Source organism: Pangasianodon hypophthalmus, chromosome 27 (genome assembly GCF_027358585.1).
Source record: "Pangasianodon hypophthalmus isolate fPanHyp1 chromosome 27, fPanHyp1.pri, whole genome shotgun sequence".
In the NCBI taxonomy this organism is placed as follows: Eukaryota; Metazoa; Chordata; class Actinopteri; order Siluriformes; family Pangasiidae; genus Pangasianodon; species Pangasianodon hypophthalmus.
In genome coordinates this window covers 11103284-11123174 of record NC_069736.1, presented here as the reverse complement: position 1 = coordinate 11123174, position 19891 = coordinate 11103284, and the positions used below count along the sequence as shown (strand labels likewise).

At 39.3% G+C, this 19891-nt stretch overlaps 1 protein-coding gene across 3 annotated transcripts in view; it reads right to left on the bottom strand.

Annotated features, from left to right (window-relative positions):
• The window catches only part of fer (fer (fps/fes related) tyrosine kinase), a 70475-nt gene that overhangs the window by 33478 nt on the left and 17106 nt on the right, over positions 1-19891 (bottom strand). For all 3 annotated transcript variants that reach the window (XM_034300946.2, XM_026922376.3, XM_034300944.2), the window contains exons 2-16: positions 15805-16078; positions 15369-15542; positions 15101-15200; positions 13822-14005; positions 6969-7106; positions 6776-6895; positions 5807-5929; positions 5014-5203; positions 4536-4631; positions 4135-4338; positions 3784-3906; positions 3410-3466; positions 3200-3315; positions 2871-2965; positions 793-916 (exon numbers count right to left, since the gene is read on the bottom strand). In XM_034300946.2, coding sequence (XP_034156837.1) covers positions 793-916; positions 2871-2965; positions 3200-3315; positions 3410-3466; positions 3784-3906; positions 4135-4338; positions 4536-4631; positions 5014-5203; positions 5807-5929; positions 6776-6895; positions 6969-7106; positions 13822-14005; positions 15101-15200; positions 15369-15542; positions 15805-16014 — 2054 coding nt within the window. In that variant the 5' untranslated portion in view covers positions 16015-16078. The remainder of the gene's footprint in view (positions 1-792; positions 917-2870; positions 2966-3199; positions 3316-3409; positions 3467-3783; positions 3907-4134; positions 4339-4535; positions 4632-5013; positions 5204-5806; positions 5930-6775; positions 6896-6968; positions 7107-13821; positions 14006-15100; positions 15201-15368; positions 15543-15804; positions 16079-19891) is intronic.

Sequence of the window (19891 nt, the reverse complement as noted above, 5' to 3'; positions counted from 1 at the left end):
AACAAACAAACAAAAAAAAAACACTGCGCTATAGTGCTGCCGACTAACGAGAGGGAGTACTTCCCGACTGACCGACTTTAACAACTGTACAATCTATAGTTTGGTCTGCATGGTCAGTTTTAGCAGAGGAAAAAAATAATAATAATAAAAAAAAAATCTAACAAGAAGAAGAATATTCTGAGCACTTCCTGTTCCAACTTACCGGACTAGAAAGAAAAAAAAAAACTCCCTGTTTATATGTGATATTTTGATGTTTTTTTCAATCAAGTGCAGAAGTTAGTCTCAGCAAGAGTCTAAACAAGCTTCAGAATTCTTCAGCCACTGTACTTGGTAGAACGAGAGAAGCTGAAGACATCAGCCCTATAATAACCATACTACAAATAAATAAATAAATAAAATATAATATAATACAATATATGTAGCTTTTTCCTCACAATAACTCCACCCCCACTCCCCACCCCATTCTTTGAATTAAGCTTGGCATGGGGCTCACCCACAGTCTCCAATTATTATTAGTATGATGCATTTCTGAGGCAAATTATATTATATGAATCATCTATACAGTATATTACATTAGTTTGTAATATACTGTATAGATGATTCATATAATATAATTTGTATGTATGAAAGACAAAGCATGTCGTTGTGACTAAGCTCATTAAAACAAATTACCATTTATAACTCACAAAAACTGACATAAAAGGATCTGGATGATGAGCCATGTTAAATGCTCAACTTTGTTGGTTCCTACCTGTGGACAGAGTTCTTTAGCTCCATTATGGTGCTTCCTACCTGTGGATACAGTTCTTAAGCTCCAGGTAGGCCATTCCTGCAGCTGCATCTAGAGCAAACTTTAGTAGCTGCTTTGTCTTAAGGTCTTCCTTCTTCTTCCTCAAAAAGGACAGAAAGTCACCACCTGTTCAGGAGGGCAAGTGAGAAGGCAAATAAGTTGTATCTTGTGTAATCAGAAGATCTTCCAGCCAGGTCCATAAATATTTGGACACTGACAAAGTTACTGTTATTTTAGCTGTGTATTGTAGCATTTGGCTGAATCTGAGCAAATAATATAGGGTTATACACTTCAGAATTTAGCCTTTTGCTTCTGTTAGCAGTCACATCACCAATAAATGCAAGGGAACAAGTTCCACTGGCAGCCATACAGTGTCATGAAAAAGAATTCGTGAATTTGTGCACATTTTTCACAGTATATTTAGTCTGATTTTATAATGGATTTTAGTGGTATATAGATATAATCTCGCAGGAAAATTGACACAAAAGCTTGGTACATCTTTCCTCTATTTGGTGTGCAAGGCAACAACTATGCAATCTTCAGGTGTGAAAAGAACCAACTATCAGAGAATTCCTCAAGAGAATGTCAGGTCATTTGTCTGTGAACTGAAGCACAGTTGGGTCATGCAACAACACAATGATCCAAAGCACACAAGCAAGTCTACCTCACAATGGTTAAATAATTTAAAAAATTAAACCGTTGGAATGGCCAAGTCCAGACCTAAACCCTACTGAAATGTTGTGGCAGGACCGGAAACACCCAGTTCATGCATGAAAGCCTACAAATGTCAGTGAGCTGAAGCAGTTCTGCAAGAAGCAGTGGGTCAAAATTTCTCCACATTGTTGTGAGACACTAACAACTACAGAAAGTGTTTGGTTGCAGTTATTGCTAAGGGGGTTGTATTGAAAGGAAGGGGGCAATCACTTTTTCACACAGGGGGATTGGGTGTTATCTTAACAAATACATAAAACATCTATCATATTGTTGTGTTTGTTCCCTCAGAGTCCCTTTTATGCATTGTTAGGTTTTGGTTTAAGATGTAATGTCATTCAGTGTTTGGAATGCGCACAAATTCAGGAATTCCGACAGGGGGCAAACACTTTTTCACAGCACTGTACATGCCCATGCCATAAGATGAGGTGGTATGTATTGGATCATGAGCAGTTCCTTTCCTTCTCCATACTCTACTCTTTGATTCTGGTACAAGTGATCTTTGTCTCATCTGTCCCCATAGGATGTTGCTCCATAACTGTATGGGTGTTTTTTTTTTTTTTTTAGCTTTTTAACAAACTCTAATCTGGTTTTCCTGTGTTTGAGGCTTACCAGTGGTTTACATCTTGTGGTAAACTCTCTGTAATTACTCTGATAAAGCCTTTGGCTTTGATAGAGATATGTCTAGCTAATGGTGGGTGTTCTTGATCTGGCCAACTGTTGTGAAGGGGTTTTTCTTCATTAGGAAAAGAATTCTTCTGTCATTCAGCACAGTTGCTTCTTGTGGACTTCTGAGCCTTTTGCCGTTCCTAGTGTGTTCTTCCTTTGAATGTAGAGAATAGTTGATTTGGCCACTCCTAACATTTTGCTATCTCTCTGATGAGTTTGTTTTGATTTTTCAGCCTAATAATGGCTTGCTTCACTGACAGTGACAGCTTTTTGGACTTCATATTGAGAGTTAACAGAAACAGATTCCAAATGCAAATGTCACATTTGAAATCAGCTCTAGACCTGCTTACTTGTATGTGAAATAATGCAGGAATAAAACACACCTGTTCATGGGACAGGTGAGCAGCCAATTGTTCAAATATTTTTGGTCCCTTTAAAAAAAAAGGGGGGGGGGGGCATACACAAAAAGCACTTTTGTTCCTGCACCATTCACTCAGTTTGGATGTACATAGCCTCAAATTAAAGCCGAAAGTCTTATATTATATAGCCGAAAGTGTTCATATTAATTATTTAGCTTTATCTCCTATACACTGTGATAGACCGCTAAAATAACAATAACTTTGTCAATGTCCAAATATTTATGGACCTGACTGTATATATACTGCAGTTACAGTGAAGTTTACTGTGAAGAGGAGCATACCTGGCACAAGCTCCATCACTATATAAATCGGCTGTCTTTGTGTACAGACTCCTATTAGCTTCACAATGTTGGGATGATCGTACTGCTTAAGGATCCTTAAGGATAAAATAAAACACAGCATTAAGAGACTCAACTGAATATTCAATGGACAGCATACTAAATTTTGGAGATAAAATGTAGAATGACCAAATAATACAGCAAACAATAAATTAAATACAGTGGAAATCAGTTAGCATAATCTAATATACATAATGCTGGTAGTACAAGTTTTTATTTTTTATTAGCAGCACCAGCCTTTTTAATGTAACTTTTCAATAAGCCCCATTCACCTCGCCTCTGAAAGAAACTTGATCTTGAGGTCTTGTGGGAGATCCTCTTTACAAGTTTTCACAGCCACAGGTGTCTTGTCCCTCAACATTCCTTTGAACACCTCACCAAAATTGCCCTAAATCACAGTTCATGGTATGAAAAAAAATGCTTGGAGAGTTCTTTAAAATCTAAATAATTTAAAAGATATTAATTTGAAAGAGAGGACTTACCTTTCCTAGAAGTTCTCCAAGAATGACATCCTCATGATTAAGAATCCATTTTTTATCCTTAAAAAACAGCACACACACACACACACACACACACACACACACACACACATACACACACACACACAGACAGAATATCTTTTTCTAGTAAGAATTACATTTCCCTATCACCCAGGGCTAGAGCATAGTTTATGAGGTGCAAGGGACAAAGACTGACAACCACTGATGCATGGATACAACCAAAGTGTCCAACAACACTTCCAATTTAAATTTAACATAAATTCAAAATAAAATCTAAAAAACATTTTTAAAAGAGATCTTAAGGAATCTGTGAAAACAAAATGGGACACATGGGACATAATAGTCAAGTGTAATACCTTCAAGACAGGATTTAAAAGTGTGACTCCAGACTTTTTAGTAATGACTTGTTTTGTAGAGTAATGGTACTCAATCAACTGAGGAATGGTGGGAAATCCAGTGCCTTCAAATCGATACTGATTCTGCGAAACAACAGAGAACGAAACCATGTAAAAAAATATCCAATGAAAAACACAGAAACAAACAGAGTAACAATAATGTATCAATCTTTAGAGGTGGTTTTAGAAATGTTTCTATTGCTGACCTGTTGACATATACTGATGTAGTCCAATTAATCTTCTAAAAATGTCTAAAATCTGCTACAACTGACATAATAATGTATTTCACACCAATTGTTTGGCAGTACTCACGTCTGCAAACTGAATGATGAAGTGTCTGCGCTGGGCATCTGAGAATACAGAGAGTACATACTCGCCAGGCTTGCCATGGCTCTCGCGAACCAGGAAGTCTCCCTGCTGCTTAAGCAGCTCCTGGGCCTCTGTGCGTGGAATCGCCCCATGGTACCACTCCTGATCCCCCAATGGTTTTTCACTGATAGGGATCACATCAATGAACTCAAAGGGAGAGAGACAGAAAGCGTAAAGTGAGTAAATTAGAGTGTGTTGGTTCTTTTTCAGTTTACTTTTGATTACAAAAAGCATACAAAAAGATCGGTGCATATCAATTTTATTTACGTAATGGGCTATGAAATTAATTTCACTGTATTCAAATTACAGTCAGAAATTGCTAAAGGACAAGTGACAGTACTTACTGAGGATGAGCCCAATACAGACTTTGGCGAACGGATGATGCCAGCAATAGAGTGGCGGAGGGTGTCAAACTTTGATATTCTGTCTTTACTTTTGTCCTGGTACATTACAAAAAATACATTTCACCACAATGTATACATTCAAACTCGAAAACTGTCTCTGACAGAATATTAAAAAAAATTAGAAGCTTAGTTCCTATTGTGTGTTATGGTATGGTATATACTGTATGTAATCAGTACAACCATCTTACAGCCAAGCTTGCAACAAGGAAGGGAGAATTACAATTTGTGTAAAAATTCAAATTCAAACCGACAGTGCATCGATGGAGAGCAAAATATTTCAGACTGACCAGTGGGAAGACAGTCAGTATTAGTTAATGTTACATATTGGAAGTAATTAGTAATTGGAAGAGTATTTGCTCCCAAATGACTAACCTAATAATGAAATTAACAAAAACTAAAAACTAATTTTTAGATAGACCATTGAGTTGACAGATCGTGCATCCTCCTCATAATTGACCACAGTTGGAGGTTCCTTGCCCTCATTCTCCTGCATCTTGTGCTCCAGCATCTCCTTCTGGGAGCTCAGTTTGGCTTCTGAACAGCGCAGGAGCTGCACCATCTGTTTTAGTTCCTCCAGAGACTGCTTCTGACTCAGCAACAGCACCTTACTAAAAGAGAGACAATACTGAACATGCAAGCCTATTTGTACACTTATTACGTTTACTTTGTTTGTTTGGCAAACATTTTTATGTAACATGACTTACAATTTAGGCAGAATATGAGAGAGCCACAACTAAGCACAAGTGCTGAAGTGAACATTAACATTCATCACAAAGCAGACTAAGTACATATAATTAAAAGGTAACTATAGCATTTAAAACAACACAGCCTTATAGACAAATACAACACAGTTTCTGCATCACTATGTAAATAATCTCAGAAGGTTGTGTGAGAATCTGCAGTGTGAACCAAGCTGGGCAATTCATTCCACTGTTTTTTAAATTACCTATGAAAATAGGCTAGTATTATTAGATTCAGTACTACGCAGCGGTGGTACCACTCAAAGCCTGTAAAAATAAGGATGGAATATAGGCTACATATCTGATGTGCTCTGTTTTAAAAGCTTAAGAACATTTCACTTACTTACCACTCACCTTCCTGTAACTTATAGTACAAAGACACTGTCAACATGCAATAAAAACGCAATGTTTCCCAAAAAGCTGAAACAAAATGTGGTCAAAATTGCAGGTGTGGTATGGTGCTCTACATACTCAGACTTCTTCTCGCAACTTTTGGTGTACTCTTCAATTTTGCTCTGCAGGTCTACCATAAGGTCCTCTTTACTGTGTAGACTCTTTTGGGTCAAGACAAGCTCCTCAGTTGTAGACTTTAGCCTTGAAAAAGTCACAATACAAATCTGCATTGATACCCTACTCCAACATGTGATTAAAGCTGACCATAGTTAAGTTATGAACATACACTTCTATTCATACATTTCTGCTAGCCAACAGCTAACTAGCCCTCTATTTTTAGACATATAGCTACAAACTACATTCTGCTCCTTCCGGCAGAAACCGTATCCAGCCAGTCTCAAAAACTGTTGACTATCAACCTATTGACAGCCATCTACAGGTGCGTGTACCCTGATATTTTCCTGCCCATTCTCGCTTTAATTTCTTTTGTACCAACCTGCACTACTTTCCGATCAACACTTTATAACAAACCAGGAGCAGTCAGAACAAATTTAAGTTTGCCTAGTGAAAGGCCAGTTTACTTTCATTTGCGATGATGCATCATCACAAAAAATTGCTTCGAGTACCAGTAAATTGAGCCAAGCTCAAATAGGTGATCCTTAACCCTACAAATTTCAAAACCTTGGTAGCATGATCAATGTCAAACAACGGGAGAGGCTGGAGAAATGCTATTTTTAAAGTTGCATTTACATCAGCTATGTGCAATTTCTCCTTGTTTTGCAGATCTTTATTTCTGCTTGTCTACATAAAAGTAAAATGGTCCCACACCCTCAACTTCTTGATTAGGTCCCAAAAGTCCCATGGAATTGCAAGTCCCACTGCACACCTCTACAGCAACCTCCCCTTAAACAATTCCTTTAAAGACATTTAAAGGATTTTTAGTAAGAGAAAAAGGATTGTTTTGCTAAAAACAAAAAAAATTTTGCTTGTCTAAAATTTATGCTTTAAACCTTTTCAGTCTCAAAATTAGAAGACACCTGAACTCACATTGCTTGTAAACTGTCCGCTGTCAAATTATTCCATAGAATCTCATTGGCTTGAAGATTCTCTGTTTCCTCTAATAGTGAGACATCAAATTCTACATTAGGTTCGTTGGTTTCAGGTGACCTAGGAAAAATAGTAATAATAATAAGTTAATGAGCATTAGCTAGGCTTTGTATTTGCAGGTCCTTTCACATACCTGTACGCTTCAATGAAGTTGTCATACTCAGATGCAGGATCAATTTGATCAATAGAGGTGTGTATTTCTTTGTGGACCTTCACTATTTCATCTGTTAAGAGACTGGTGATTTCACTGTACTCCTCAAGTATCCCCTTCCTAGAAGAGAGGACAAGACAAGCACAACAAGAATATATACTTATCCTTTAAATAAAACAATTACTAAAACAAAAAAAGAGCTTCGTTTAACAAAAAATATATAATATCAGCATTCAAAATCTATACTGCCATTTTTAGTCAATCAATTAAGACAAATCTGGTCAGTATTATATTGAGGATGCATGTAAAATGACATGAGAATCATATTACATACTGTACATTTACATACAGTACACAGAAGTAAATCTAAATACTGAAAAGTCTGAAAAAGAGGAAACTAAAATCAATATAAGAATATATGTATGTGGGTCCATTCCAAATTTAAAGAAACTTTGAGTCTAGTCCAAGGCAAAAGGCTTGTTATAGTCCCTTTATGAAATTGGTAGAGCATGGTAATGTCTCTCAGACTACATGTATGTATTATAAAATAAAGAATTACAACATATGCAAAAAACATTAACAAGAGAGATTGCCTTTCTTCAATAAAGAACCATGTGCTGAACTATGACTGGGCTGTTTTTTTATTTTTTTTTTAAACCATGTACTATACAATTAAATGACAATAAGTCTAATCTTCTTTTAGCAATTTTCCAAACTTAATTTACATTTTAATACAGGCATGATTATTCTAATTTAATCATGACTGTAATTTTATTGTAAAAGCAACATTTTAAATTTGCCTGTTCATGCCTGCCCTCACTGTAGGATAATATTACACAAATCCATTGGATTGGCCTATTGACACAATGTGAACTTATGCATGTAGTGATTTAAATTTAAAAACACATACTTTTGTGTGTGTGTGTGTGTGTGTGTGTGTGTGTGTGTGTGTGTATACATATATACAGTCATGTGAAAAAATTAGTACACCCCATGAAAGCCTGTGTTTTTTTTGTTTTTTTTTTTAACATAGTTAAACATATGGACATTTGATCTTCATTTTAACAATATTGGGAGATTCAAGTAATATAACTAAACACATAAAACCAAAGAAAAGTATTTTTAAAATGATCTGTAAAATGTAATTTAAAAAAAAAAAAATCCAATTTCTTGTGAGGAAAAAGTAAGGACACCCCCACATTTATTTGTACTTAAACTGGCTAAAATTACCTACAGGTTTATCACATCAGGTGCAAATTATTAGAACATCGTTACAGAGCATTTTGAAAGAGGCTTGCCTTATTTAAACCTCAGACATTTAGTTTGGTTTGCTCTTAATTGTTGAAGTGAGAGGTATCACCATGGTGAGATCCAAAGAGCTCTCTGAGGCCTTCAGACAGAAGATAGTTGATGCTTATGAGTCTGGTAAGGGATATAAAAAGATCTCAAAAGAATTTGTAAGCCATTCCACTGTCCGGAAAATCATTTACAAGTGGAGAACATTTAAAACAACTGCCAACATGGCCAGGTCAGTCCGTCCAAGCAAATTCACCCCAAGAGCAGACCGCAGGATGCTTAAAGAAGTCTCCAAAAACCCTGAAGTATCGTCATGGGACCTACAGCAAGCTCTTGCTACAGTTGATGTCAAAGTGCATGAATCTACAGTCAGAAAGAGACTGCACAACTTTAATTATCATGGGAGGTGTGCAAGGAGGAAACCTTTGCTGTCTAAGAAAAACATGAGGGCAAGACTGAAGTTTGCCAATGAACACATAGACAAAGGCCAAGACTTCTGGAATAATGTGTTTTGGACAGATGAGTCTAAAATTGAATTATTTGGACACCATAACAGAGGGCATGTTTGGCGTAAACCAAATACAGCATTTCAGCAAAAGAACCTCATACCAACTGTGAAACATGGAGTGAAGTGACGTGTAGCCAAGTATGGCGGAAGTGTTATGGTTTGGGGATGCGTTGCTGCAGCAGGACCTGGCCAGATCACCATCATAGAATCCACTATGAATTCTACATTGTATCAGAAGGTGCTTGAGAAACACGTGAGATCATCTGTCAAAAAATTTAAGCTAAAGCAGAACTGGACCTTGCAACATGACAATGACCCAAAACATACCAGTAAATCCACCAAGGACTGGCTGAAAAGTAAAAAATGGAGAGTTCTGGAATGGCCAAGTCAAAGCCCAGATCTAAATCCTATTGAGATCCTGTGGGGTGATTTGAAACAGACTGTGCATGCAAGAAACCCCTCAAACATCACACACCTGAAAGAATTCTGCATTGATGAGTGGGGGAAACTTTCTTCCAGTCGATGTCAGAAACTGGTAGATGGCTACAAGAAACATCTCATTGAAGTTATTTCAGCCAAAGGGGGAAACACTAGCTATTTGGGCATAGGGTGTCCTAACTTTTTCCTCAGCTGAAGTACTCATTTTTGTTGATTTCTTTTGTTTAATAGGTGAAAACAAAGTGATTTTTTGTTGTTTACAATTATATCACTTTCATCTACAGGTACAAACTAAAACAAGATCAGAAATTGACATGTTGACATTTCTTAATAAAGAACTGAATATTTAATGGGGTGTCCTAATTTTTTCACATGACTGTATGCGAGTGTATATATATATATATACACACACACACACACACACACACACACACACACACATATGTACACATGTTTATACACACACACACACATATATATATATACACACATAGTGCCGTCCACTAATATTGGCACCCTTGGTAAATATGAGCAAAGAAGGCTGTGAAAAATTGTTCAACATTTTGATCTTTTGTTCAAAAAAGGTTATAGGTAGGTAACACAACACAGGTAAATACATGTGTGGCACATTTATTGGCACCCTTTTAGTCAATACTTTGTGCTACCTCCCCCTTTGCCAAGATAACAGCCCTGAGCCTTCTCCTATAATGTCTGATGAGGTTGGACAATATATGGCAAGGGATCTGAGATCATTCCTCCATACTGAATCGCTGCAGATTCATTCAAATTTCGAGGTCCATGCTGGTGGACTCTCCTCTTCAGTTCATCCCACAGGTTCTCTATGGGGTTCAAGTCAGGGGACTGGGATGGCCATGGCAGGACCTTAATTTTGTGGTCAGTAAACCATTTTTGTGTTGATTTTGATGTATGTTTTGGATCATTGTCCTACTGGAAGATCCACCCATGGCCCATTTTAAGCTTTCTGGCAGAGGCAGTCAGGTGTTCATTTAATATCTGTTGATATTTGATAGAGTCCATAATGCCATGTGTCCTAACAAAATGTCCCGGACCTCTGGAAGAAAAACAGCACCAAAACATTAAAGAGCCACCACGATATTTAACTATGGGCATAAGGTACTTTTCCATATGGCTACCTCTCTGTGTGCACCAAACCCACCTCTGGTGTTTATTGCCAAAGAGCTCTATTAGAACCCGACAGAATCATAGATCCCGATCCCCTTTAAAGTTCCAATAGTGTCTGGCAAACTGAAGACTCTTGAGTTTGTTTTTGAGAGTAGAGGCTTTTTTCTTGAAACCTTTCCAAACAACTTGTGGTGATGTAGGTGACATCAGATTGTAGTTTTGGAGACTTTCTGACCCCAAGATACAACTAACTTCTGCAATTCTCCAGCTGTGATCCTTGGAGATTTTTTGGCCACTCGAACCATCCTCTTCACAGTGCCTCAACAGACAATATAGACACGCGTCCTCTTCCAGGTTGATTCATAACATTTACAGTTGAATGGACCGTCTTAATTATTGCCCTCTTTTGCTGCACATCACAGCTATTTTCCTTGGTCTTACCCATTGTGATGAATGACTAAGGGAATTTGGCCTATGTGTTACCTCATATTTATACCTCTGTGAACCAGAAGTCTTGGTTGAACAATTTCCTGTTCCTAGTCACCCAAGTGTACTAAAAAATGTAAAATATTAATGGGAATATACTTCAGATATGTTTTTCTCATATGAATTCATACGGGTGCCAGTAATTGTGGCACACATATATTTAACAAGGTTTTTTTTTTTTTTTGGATAAACCTGTGCTGTGTTTGCAATTGTTTGATATCCATTAGAGCAGAGTATTTTTGTGAATTTTTTTTAACAAAAGATCAAAAGGTTAAACAATAAAGACAATTTTTCACAGCCTTCTTTGCTCATATTTACCGAGGGTGTCAATAAATTATATATGTGTGTGTACATACATATATATATATATATATATATATATATATATATATATATATATATATATATATATATATATATATATACATACATACACACACACACACACACACACACACACATACAGGTTACATACATTACACACATTTCTGATTTTATATATAAAATCAGAAATGTGTTTGTTTATTAAGTAATTATATATTTATAATGATCAAATCATTTCTTAAAAACACAAAAACAGTAGATACATGCAACTGTTACAGAAGATTTTGTTCATACACCACTATTTCAACTGAACAGTTTCCATTGATAGTTCATACATATTTATTTCAGCTCACTGCTCTTCATTGGCAGAGCCCCATGTTGGATGCTTGTACTCTGCTGATACATGATCAATTGATTAACTGATCATTAAACACTCTACGAAATTTGAAACATTGAATTAACTTTCATTTGTTATACTGAAAATCTAGGTTATAGGTTAAAATGTCGTTTTGTGGTATATCACTACATAGTGATATTCTGTTTACATAATTAGGTACAATCTTTCCTACTGTATAAAACTGAACTACTCACATTAAAAATATGAAATATCAGATTTGATTTAAATAATCACAAAATACATTAATATTGATTATCAACTCAAGTCTAGCTTGGACTAACAATAATATGAAGAAAAAATCCTGACAAAAATATAGTCAGGTCTGGAAGTATTTGGACAATGTGTGATTTTGCCTTTACAGCATTATTTTAAGAGGTTCCACAAAAATATGGCATTTACCATGCAGGAATTACAGCCATTTTAAATGAAGCACTTCCATTTTCAGGGGCTCAAAGGTATTTGGACAACTGACTGACAAGGTGATCAGGTGTGGTCCATTCCCTTGTTACTTCAAGACAAATGAAGCAGATAAAAGGTCTGGACTTGATATCAGGTATTGAGTTGGCATCTATAAGAGAGATAGCAAAAACTTTAGGTGTGGCCAAATCAACAGTTGGGTACATTCTTAAAAAGAAAGAAAGCACTGGTGAGCTCAACAACATCGAAAGGCCTGGAGGACCACGGAAGACAACTAAAGTGGATGATCGCAGAATCTTTCCTTGGTGAAGAAAAACCCCTTCACAACATCAACAGAAGTCAAGAATACTCTGGAGAAGGTAGGCGTATCATTGTCAAAATCTACAAATCAAGAGACGCCTTCATGAAAGTAAATACAGAGGGTTTACACAAGGTGCGAACCACTGGTAACATTCAAGAACAGGAAAGCCAGATTAGATTTAGCCAGAAAACATCTAAAAAAGCCTCCCATGTTCTGGAATAAGATTCTTTGGACTGATGAAACCAAGATTAACTTGTACCACAATGATGGGAAGAGAAAAGTATGGCAAAAGAAAGGAACAGGTCATGATCCAAAGTATACCACGTCATGTGACAAACATGGTGGGGGAAGTGTTATGGCATGGGCATGTATGGCTGCCAGTGGAACGGGCTCACTGGTGTTTATTGATGATGTGACTGTTGACAGAAGTAGCAAGATGAATTCTGAGGTGTATAGGGCTATACTCTCTGCTCACATTCAGCCAAATGCTACAAAACTGATAGGACGCCACTTCACAGTGCAGGTGGATAATGACCCTAAACATACTGCGAAAGGAACTCAAGACTTTTTGAAGGCAAAGAAATGGAATGTTCTTCAATGGCCATGTCAGTCGCCTGATCTCAACCCAATACAGCATGCTTTTCACTTACTGAAGACAAGACTGAAGGCAGAAAGACCCACAAACAAGCAGCAACTGAAGGTGGCTGCAGTGAAAGCCTGGCAAAGCATTTCCAGGAAGGAAACTCAGAATTTGAGTTTTGAGAACATGGGCTCCAGACTTCAGGCAGTCATTGCCTGCAAAAGATTCATCCAAGTATTAAAATTTTGGTTATATTTACAATTATGTCACTTTGTCCAAATACCTTTGAGCCCCTAAAAATTAAGGTACTTTGTTGAAAATGGCTGTAATTCCTAAATGGTAAATGCCATATTTTTGTGGAACCTCTTAAAATAAAGCTGAAAGTCTACACTTCGATCACATCTTGATTGTTTTATTTCAAATCCATTGTGGTGGTGTATAAAGGCAAAATCACAAAAACTCATTGTCCAAATACTTCTGGACCTGACTGAATGTATGTATGTATGTATGTGTATATATATATATATATATATATATATATATATATATATATATATATATATATATATATATATATATATATATATAGTATTTGTATCAAGCATTTCAATGTATTACTGTCCCTGATATTTTGTGCACATGACAAATAAACTTTAATCTGAAATTATAATTTATATAAATATAATTTTTTTTAAAAAATATATACTTATACTAAGAAAAGTTTGACAAATTTGAAAATGTGATCTAAATAATGTCCTGACTGATGTGGCCTGAGCCCTGTTAAAATTATACCATAACTACCAACTATTAGCATCCCTATCCACATAATGATCAAGCTATGTATTTTAACATCCTTCCTTGATTGGAAATGACAAAAGTGACTGAAAACAAACTTAAAAACCCATCTTGTAAGTGTGTGAGCTTTGGCTGATGTGCAAGACTCACAAGGCGCTGACCATCTCCTCTTGCATCTTCTGCAGAGAATCAAGCAGGAGAGGGAGTGCGTTTTCATGATAGTGCTCGTGGTGCAGCTGTGCACTACGCACTGCCAGCACATACTGGTTGTGCAGATTGTGCAGCTTCATGGTGGCTTTGTCGTATCGCTCACGGGCCTTCTCTGGCTCCTTACCTGAAGAAAGCACCATTCAGGTTAAGCCTAGGGCACATTACAAGACTTTAGCCCCAATTTACCAGTCACTGACTAACTTTGGGGCTTGGCTACTACACCCCGCAGCACAGTGACTACTTGGTTTGTGGCCTTGCAATGAATGTTCATATAGTGCAAAAATGTCTCAAATATTTTCAAGCATTTTTGATATTCTCTGTGATGAATCTTGTAGTGTTCAACCATCTGCAACTAGTTTCCAGAACAGTGCTGAGAGAGTTACAGAGGAAATTAATATGCTGTCATGCGCTGCAGATCCCTGAAACCAAGTTATCATCCATCTTTTGTGTGGGAGGGTGAGGGCAAAAAAGCACAATAATACTAATTCTATAAAAAATTATTTGGCATGTAATACCTAAATGGTTGATAGGAACTGCAAAACACAACATGATTGCCAGCAGTGCACAGTATAAAAATAGCTAACTTTCTTTTCGTTATACACTGCACGTCTCCCCAGACAATATTTGATCCACATTTTCTTTTATTTCCCCTTTTTCTGCTTCCATACAAAATGTGACAAAGCCATAAAGTCAGAGATAAACAGGTCTTGCGTTTATTTTCATAAGAAGGCAAGATTTACGGATTAGATAATTTAGGGAGTAGTCGTGCTTCGGCAGGGATTGTGTAGAGGATTGTGTAGTGTGCACACTGCTATATCCATAAAGCAACATACTGCAAGTGAGAAAAGTCGTGTAGTGTGAGCAGCATAGCATTTCTGAGATTTGTAAAGTTGTGTAAGGGTCACTCAGCTTTACTGACCATCTCTGGAATATCTGGGTTGGTCTTAAACATCTGGGATGTTAAAACAGATAATGTATGAAGGCTTCAAACTGGTAGACTGAATACTGTGATGTCTAAACAAGGTTTTCTTACCTTTCTCAATGACCTAATGACAGAGACTAACACAAATATATATTCAGATGTACTATTTCCACTTGTTGGTAGCATTGGGGAATATTTAGTGGAAAAGGCTTTACTGAGTCAATGAAAGAATAAAGAAGATACAATAAAGCACTAAGGCTCAAATAAAATAGTTTACAGTGAATAGAGATTCCTTACCTTTTATAATTGCCTCCTTGTATTTCTCTTTGGCAGTATGGGCATCTTTAGTTAATTGTCTGTATGTACCCTTCAGCTTTTCAATGTCACTTTTTGTAACCTGGAAACAATAAAAGCATGTCCCGAGATCATAGTATTCCATTATCACCTGCTTCATAGGCTTGAATCAGAGTATCATATGTAGAAAAATATTTTTGATGGAAATCAAAATATGGAAAAATAATGCAGGGAAAAAAATAAGTTTCTATAAGATGTTTTCTGCACTTGCCTTGTTCAGCTCAAACTCAATCTGCTGGTGTATACTCTGGTAGCTTCTCTTCACCTGCTGCTTGTCTTTGATCATCATGGTGAGGCGGTGCAGTGGGCCAGAATTCAGCTCCTCAGCATGAGACTTCATGATCTTACTAAGCTGTTCTGTCTGCTGTACCATCTGAGCCCATGACTAACAGCAGCAGAGCATAGCATCATCAGAATACCAGTGTCAGTTCTACACATTACATTATTCACTGCCATACGAGCAATCACATTATGTTTACTGTAGTCTGAGCAAACAAAGACCAATTCTGTCACACCATCTGCTTCTTCAAGACAATGTATCACAACACTGTAATGGACCATGGACACAATTGCTCATTTCTGCCAATGACACCCTCTACCTGTACTCCAAATAAAGCCAAGGTATCAAATTAGGAAGCACTAGTTACCTTGGAGACAGTGCTGATGTAGTGGATCTGCGAGGAGTTGTCTTGCTTGTCCACCTGTTGGCTAATGTTGAGGAGGAGTGATGCATACTCCTTGTCACTCTTAACACGAAGCGTCATGAAGCGCTTCACTGTTTCTAGTAGCTTCAGCTCCCAGTCCTGCAGTTTGATTAGGCCCTCGTGGGAGTTTCTCAAGTCCTGACCGAACCCCATCTCACCAGGAACACGGTTATCTCTCACTCACCAGGAAGCTGCCTTCAAGTCTGCATTTCTTGTACTATAAAGTTGAGAGAGAGAGCAATATATTAAAGCCAAGCGATAAATTTAAGTCAATCAGCATAATGTCAAATTAGTTATAGTTATATTTACTGTTAGTTTTAGACTAGATTTAACTGATTTTAGTAAACTAAAACTGTTTTACTCCAGTAAAACTTTTAGCATTTTCCTTCCTTATTAGGACATTTTTAAGTTTCCAAAACACAAATACAAATTTCAAATTTTAATTACATCTTAAATAAAACACCAACCGGCTTTTCAAATGCACATTGCCATTATGGGCTTTTTCCTTCTATATTGTTGTGCATTTGCCAGTTTGGCCCAAACCCCTGTTCTCTGCAGTACAAGAGGTCCCACAAGGGAATTTGCATAAGTTATTCATTTTACTACCCATGCGATCTCTACACTACTCATGAAGTGGCAAGGATGCTTTGAGCTCACACAGCGAGTCAGAGAAGTCGACTATGAGGTCAAGCAAATGGATGAAGGTGACGCACTACAAATATACTACTTCAGTCTCCTGAAACCATGGAAAGAGTCAGTTCCTGTGATTCTGGCGAAGGTGGTTTCCGGTGGGGGAGGATTCATTTGACACACACCCAATGCCATTCATTGATGAACTGCTCGATCAGTTAGGTGTGGCTCACCTTTATTTGACACTGGATTTAACCATTGGGTATTGGCAGATTCCCTTGACTCCAAAATCCTGAGAAAAAAATGGCCTTTTCCACTCTGTTTGGGCCACACCAATTTGTCACCACTCCGTTTTTATTTTGTTTGGAGCCCCAGCAACATTTCACCATCACATGGACAGAATACTCTGCCCGCACAATGCATATGCCGCTGCTTATTTAGATGACGTTATTATTTATAGTAATGATTGGCAGCAGCATTCACAACATCTGAGAGCTGTCCTGAGATCCCTGAGATGGTACATGGGAGTCAGCTGCAGGCCAGACAGCTTTCCAGTCTGAGTCGGGTGATGGGGGGTATGTAGCAGCGGGGCGTGTTTGAGCATCAGCTGCAGACGGAGAGGAGGCGGGCTAAACCGGCAGGTAATGCATGATGATTCTCACCTGCGTCTTATTACCGCCTGCCTACTTATGTTTATTTCTTTGTACTTTCATTAACTGCCATAACCAGAGAAAGAGAGAGAGAGAGGCATAGCTGGAGGAGCATGCAACACATACATACACATTGATGGAAGAGTGAAACTGAACCTTGAATGGGGCGAAAGTCGCCAGCTAGCGATGGCACCTTTTCTCTTGGTTTGTCCTTTTTTGTTGAGTTTTTGAAAACATGCCGAAAAGCGGGGTGTGTCCCTAGTCCGCCTGTCTCCATAGTCTTCCTTTACACACATACACACCGGGATCTACAGCAGCTTAAAGCCCCCAATACCTGCACACAAATCTGATTGACCAGGCATTTCTGCTAACGCTCTGCAATCACCAACAAGCTGACTCTTTATACTAAAGGGAAGGATTTAGGCAATAAAACTGCCATCGACCATTACATGCTTCACTGTTCATATTTTAAGAAGTGGCCTGTCTCTATTCAGCTGGCAGCACATATAGGACAGGGTGGGTCCCCCCTAGCAAAGCAATGTACCGTTTACATGGTCCTAGCTGTAGACAACATTCCTGGCACAAAGATAATGATGAGCTGACATGAGGAAGAAACCTTGAGGAGAAATAGACTCAAAAGGAAGTCATCTTCTTCTGAGTGACCCTGGATAGTTTATAACAGTACACACTCACTGATGGCTTTGAGATACACCTGTAGACCTACTCATTCTTCCAATCAACCAACCATGCAGCAGCAGCACAATGCATAAGATGGCGGCACAGCAGTAGCACGCAGGATACAAAATGGTGCTATTTTTGTCTTTAGCCCGACTTTTAACGGCACGTGGACATCGGAGCTACCGGTGTTCGTGTATACCACCGCCAGACACTCACAAGTTTCAGAAACTACACTACAGCTGTTCTGCATGATGATCTGCTGGAGAAGCTACGCGATCTCGGCTTGCTGCGGGGACCAGGCCTCCAGCCCTCTGCGTCGCTTGATGCCGGTGGCCGGGGGAGGGGACATTGCAAGCGGTGCGTGAGAAAGCAGAAGCGCAGTAAGAGAGCGGGGGTCCGTGCTAGGCTAAAAACAAACCCTAGCCGGCCAGCGCTCCCGTCCATCCTGCTCTCCAATGTCTGCTCCTTGGACAATAAATTGGATTACGTCCGACTCCAGCAAACTACGCGGTGTGAGTTTAGAGACTGCTGCGTCTTTGTTTTCACGGAGACGTGGCTCAGCGACAGAGTTCCGGACGCCGCCATTCAGCTAGGCGGGCTAGCCTTGTTTCGAGCTGACAGAAACACAGCTCTGTGCGGTAAGGCTCGTGGCGGCGGCTTGCGTGTCTACATCAACACGGAATGGTGCAAGAACTCGGTGCTAGTTTCTAGTTACTGCTCATCGCTGGTGGAGTTTGTAACTGTTAGATGTAGACCTTTTTATTTACCACGGGAATTCACCACAGTTCTAATAATCGGTGTATACATTCCCCCAGTGCTAATGCTAAAGACACGCTATGTGAACTGTATGGGGCTATTAGCGAGCTGCAGAATTCAAACCCTGACGGACTGTTTATTGTTGCCGGAGATTTCAACCATGCAAATCTCAAGTCAGTGCTCCCTAAATCCCATCAGCATGTGGACTTTGCAACGAGAGGGAAGAACACACTGGATCTTGTTTACACAAACATCCCCGGTGCGTACCATGCGGAGCCCCGCCCCCACCTCGGCTACTCAGACCACATCTCTGTTATGCTAATCCCAGCATACAGACCGCTAGTCAGGCGCTCCAAACCGGTTCTGAAGCAGGTGAAAACCTGGCCAGCAGGAGCCATCTCTGCTCTTCAGGACTGCTTTGAGCACACTGACTGGCACATGTTCAGGGAAGCGGCAACTGACAGCGACTTCACTGACTTGGAGGAATACGCGACATCAGTGACTAGCTATATCAGCAAGTGCACTGATGACGTCACTGTCTCCAAGACCATCACCACACGCTCCAACCAGAAGCCGTGGATGACTGCAGAGGTGCGTGTGCTGCTGAGGACTCCCGAGCAGGCAACAAGGCGGCCCTAAGGACAGCGAGGGCCAAACTGTCCCGGGCCATCAGAGAGGCAAAGCACACACGCTCAGACAATCCAAAACCACTTCAAGGCCAGCAGAGACACGTGGCGCAATAGCAGGGCATCCAGGCCATCACCAACTACAGGACAACATCACCTGCCTGTGACAGTGATGCCTCCCTCCCAGATGCGCTGAACGACTTCTATGCTTGGTTTGAGGCACAGAATGGCGTGACGGCGAGGAAGACCACCCCTCCTTCCAATGACCAGGTGCTGTGTCTAACCACGGCCGATGTGAGGAAGCCTCTACACAGAGTCAACCCGCGGAAGGCTGCTGGACCAGACAACATTCCTGGCAGGGTGCTCAGAGGATGTGCAGCCCAGCTGGCAGATGTTCATCTTCGACACCTCCCTGAGCAGCACCGTTGTTCCAACGTGCTTCAAGGCCACCACCATCGTTCCTGTGCCAAAGAAGTCTCCAGTGTCCTGCCTCAATGACTACTGTCCCATTGCACTTACACCCATCATCATGAAGTGCTTCGAGAGGCTCGTCCTGAGGCACATTAAGACCCTGCTGCCCCCTCACTGGACCCCCCTGCAATTCGCTTACCGTCCCAACCGCTCAACAGATGATGCCATCATCAACTCCATCTGGCCCTCACCCACCTGGACAATAAAGACACCTATGTT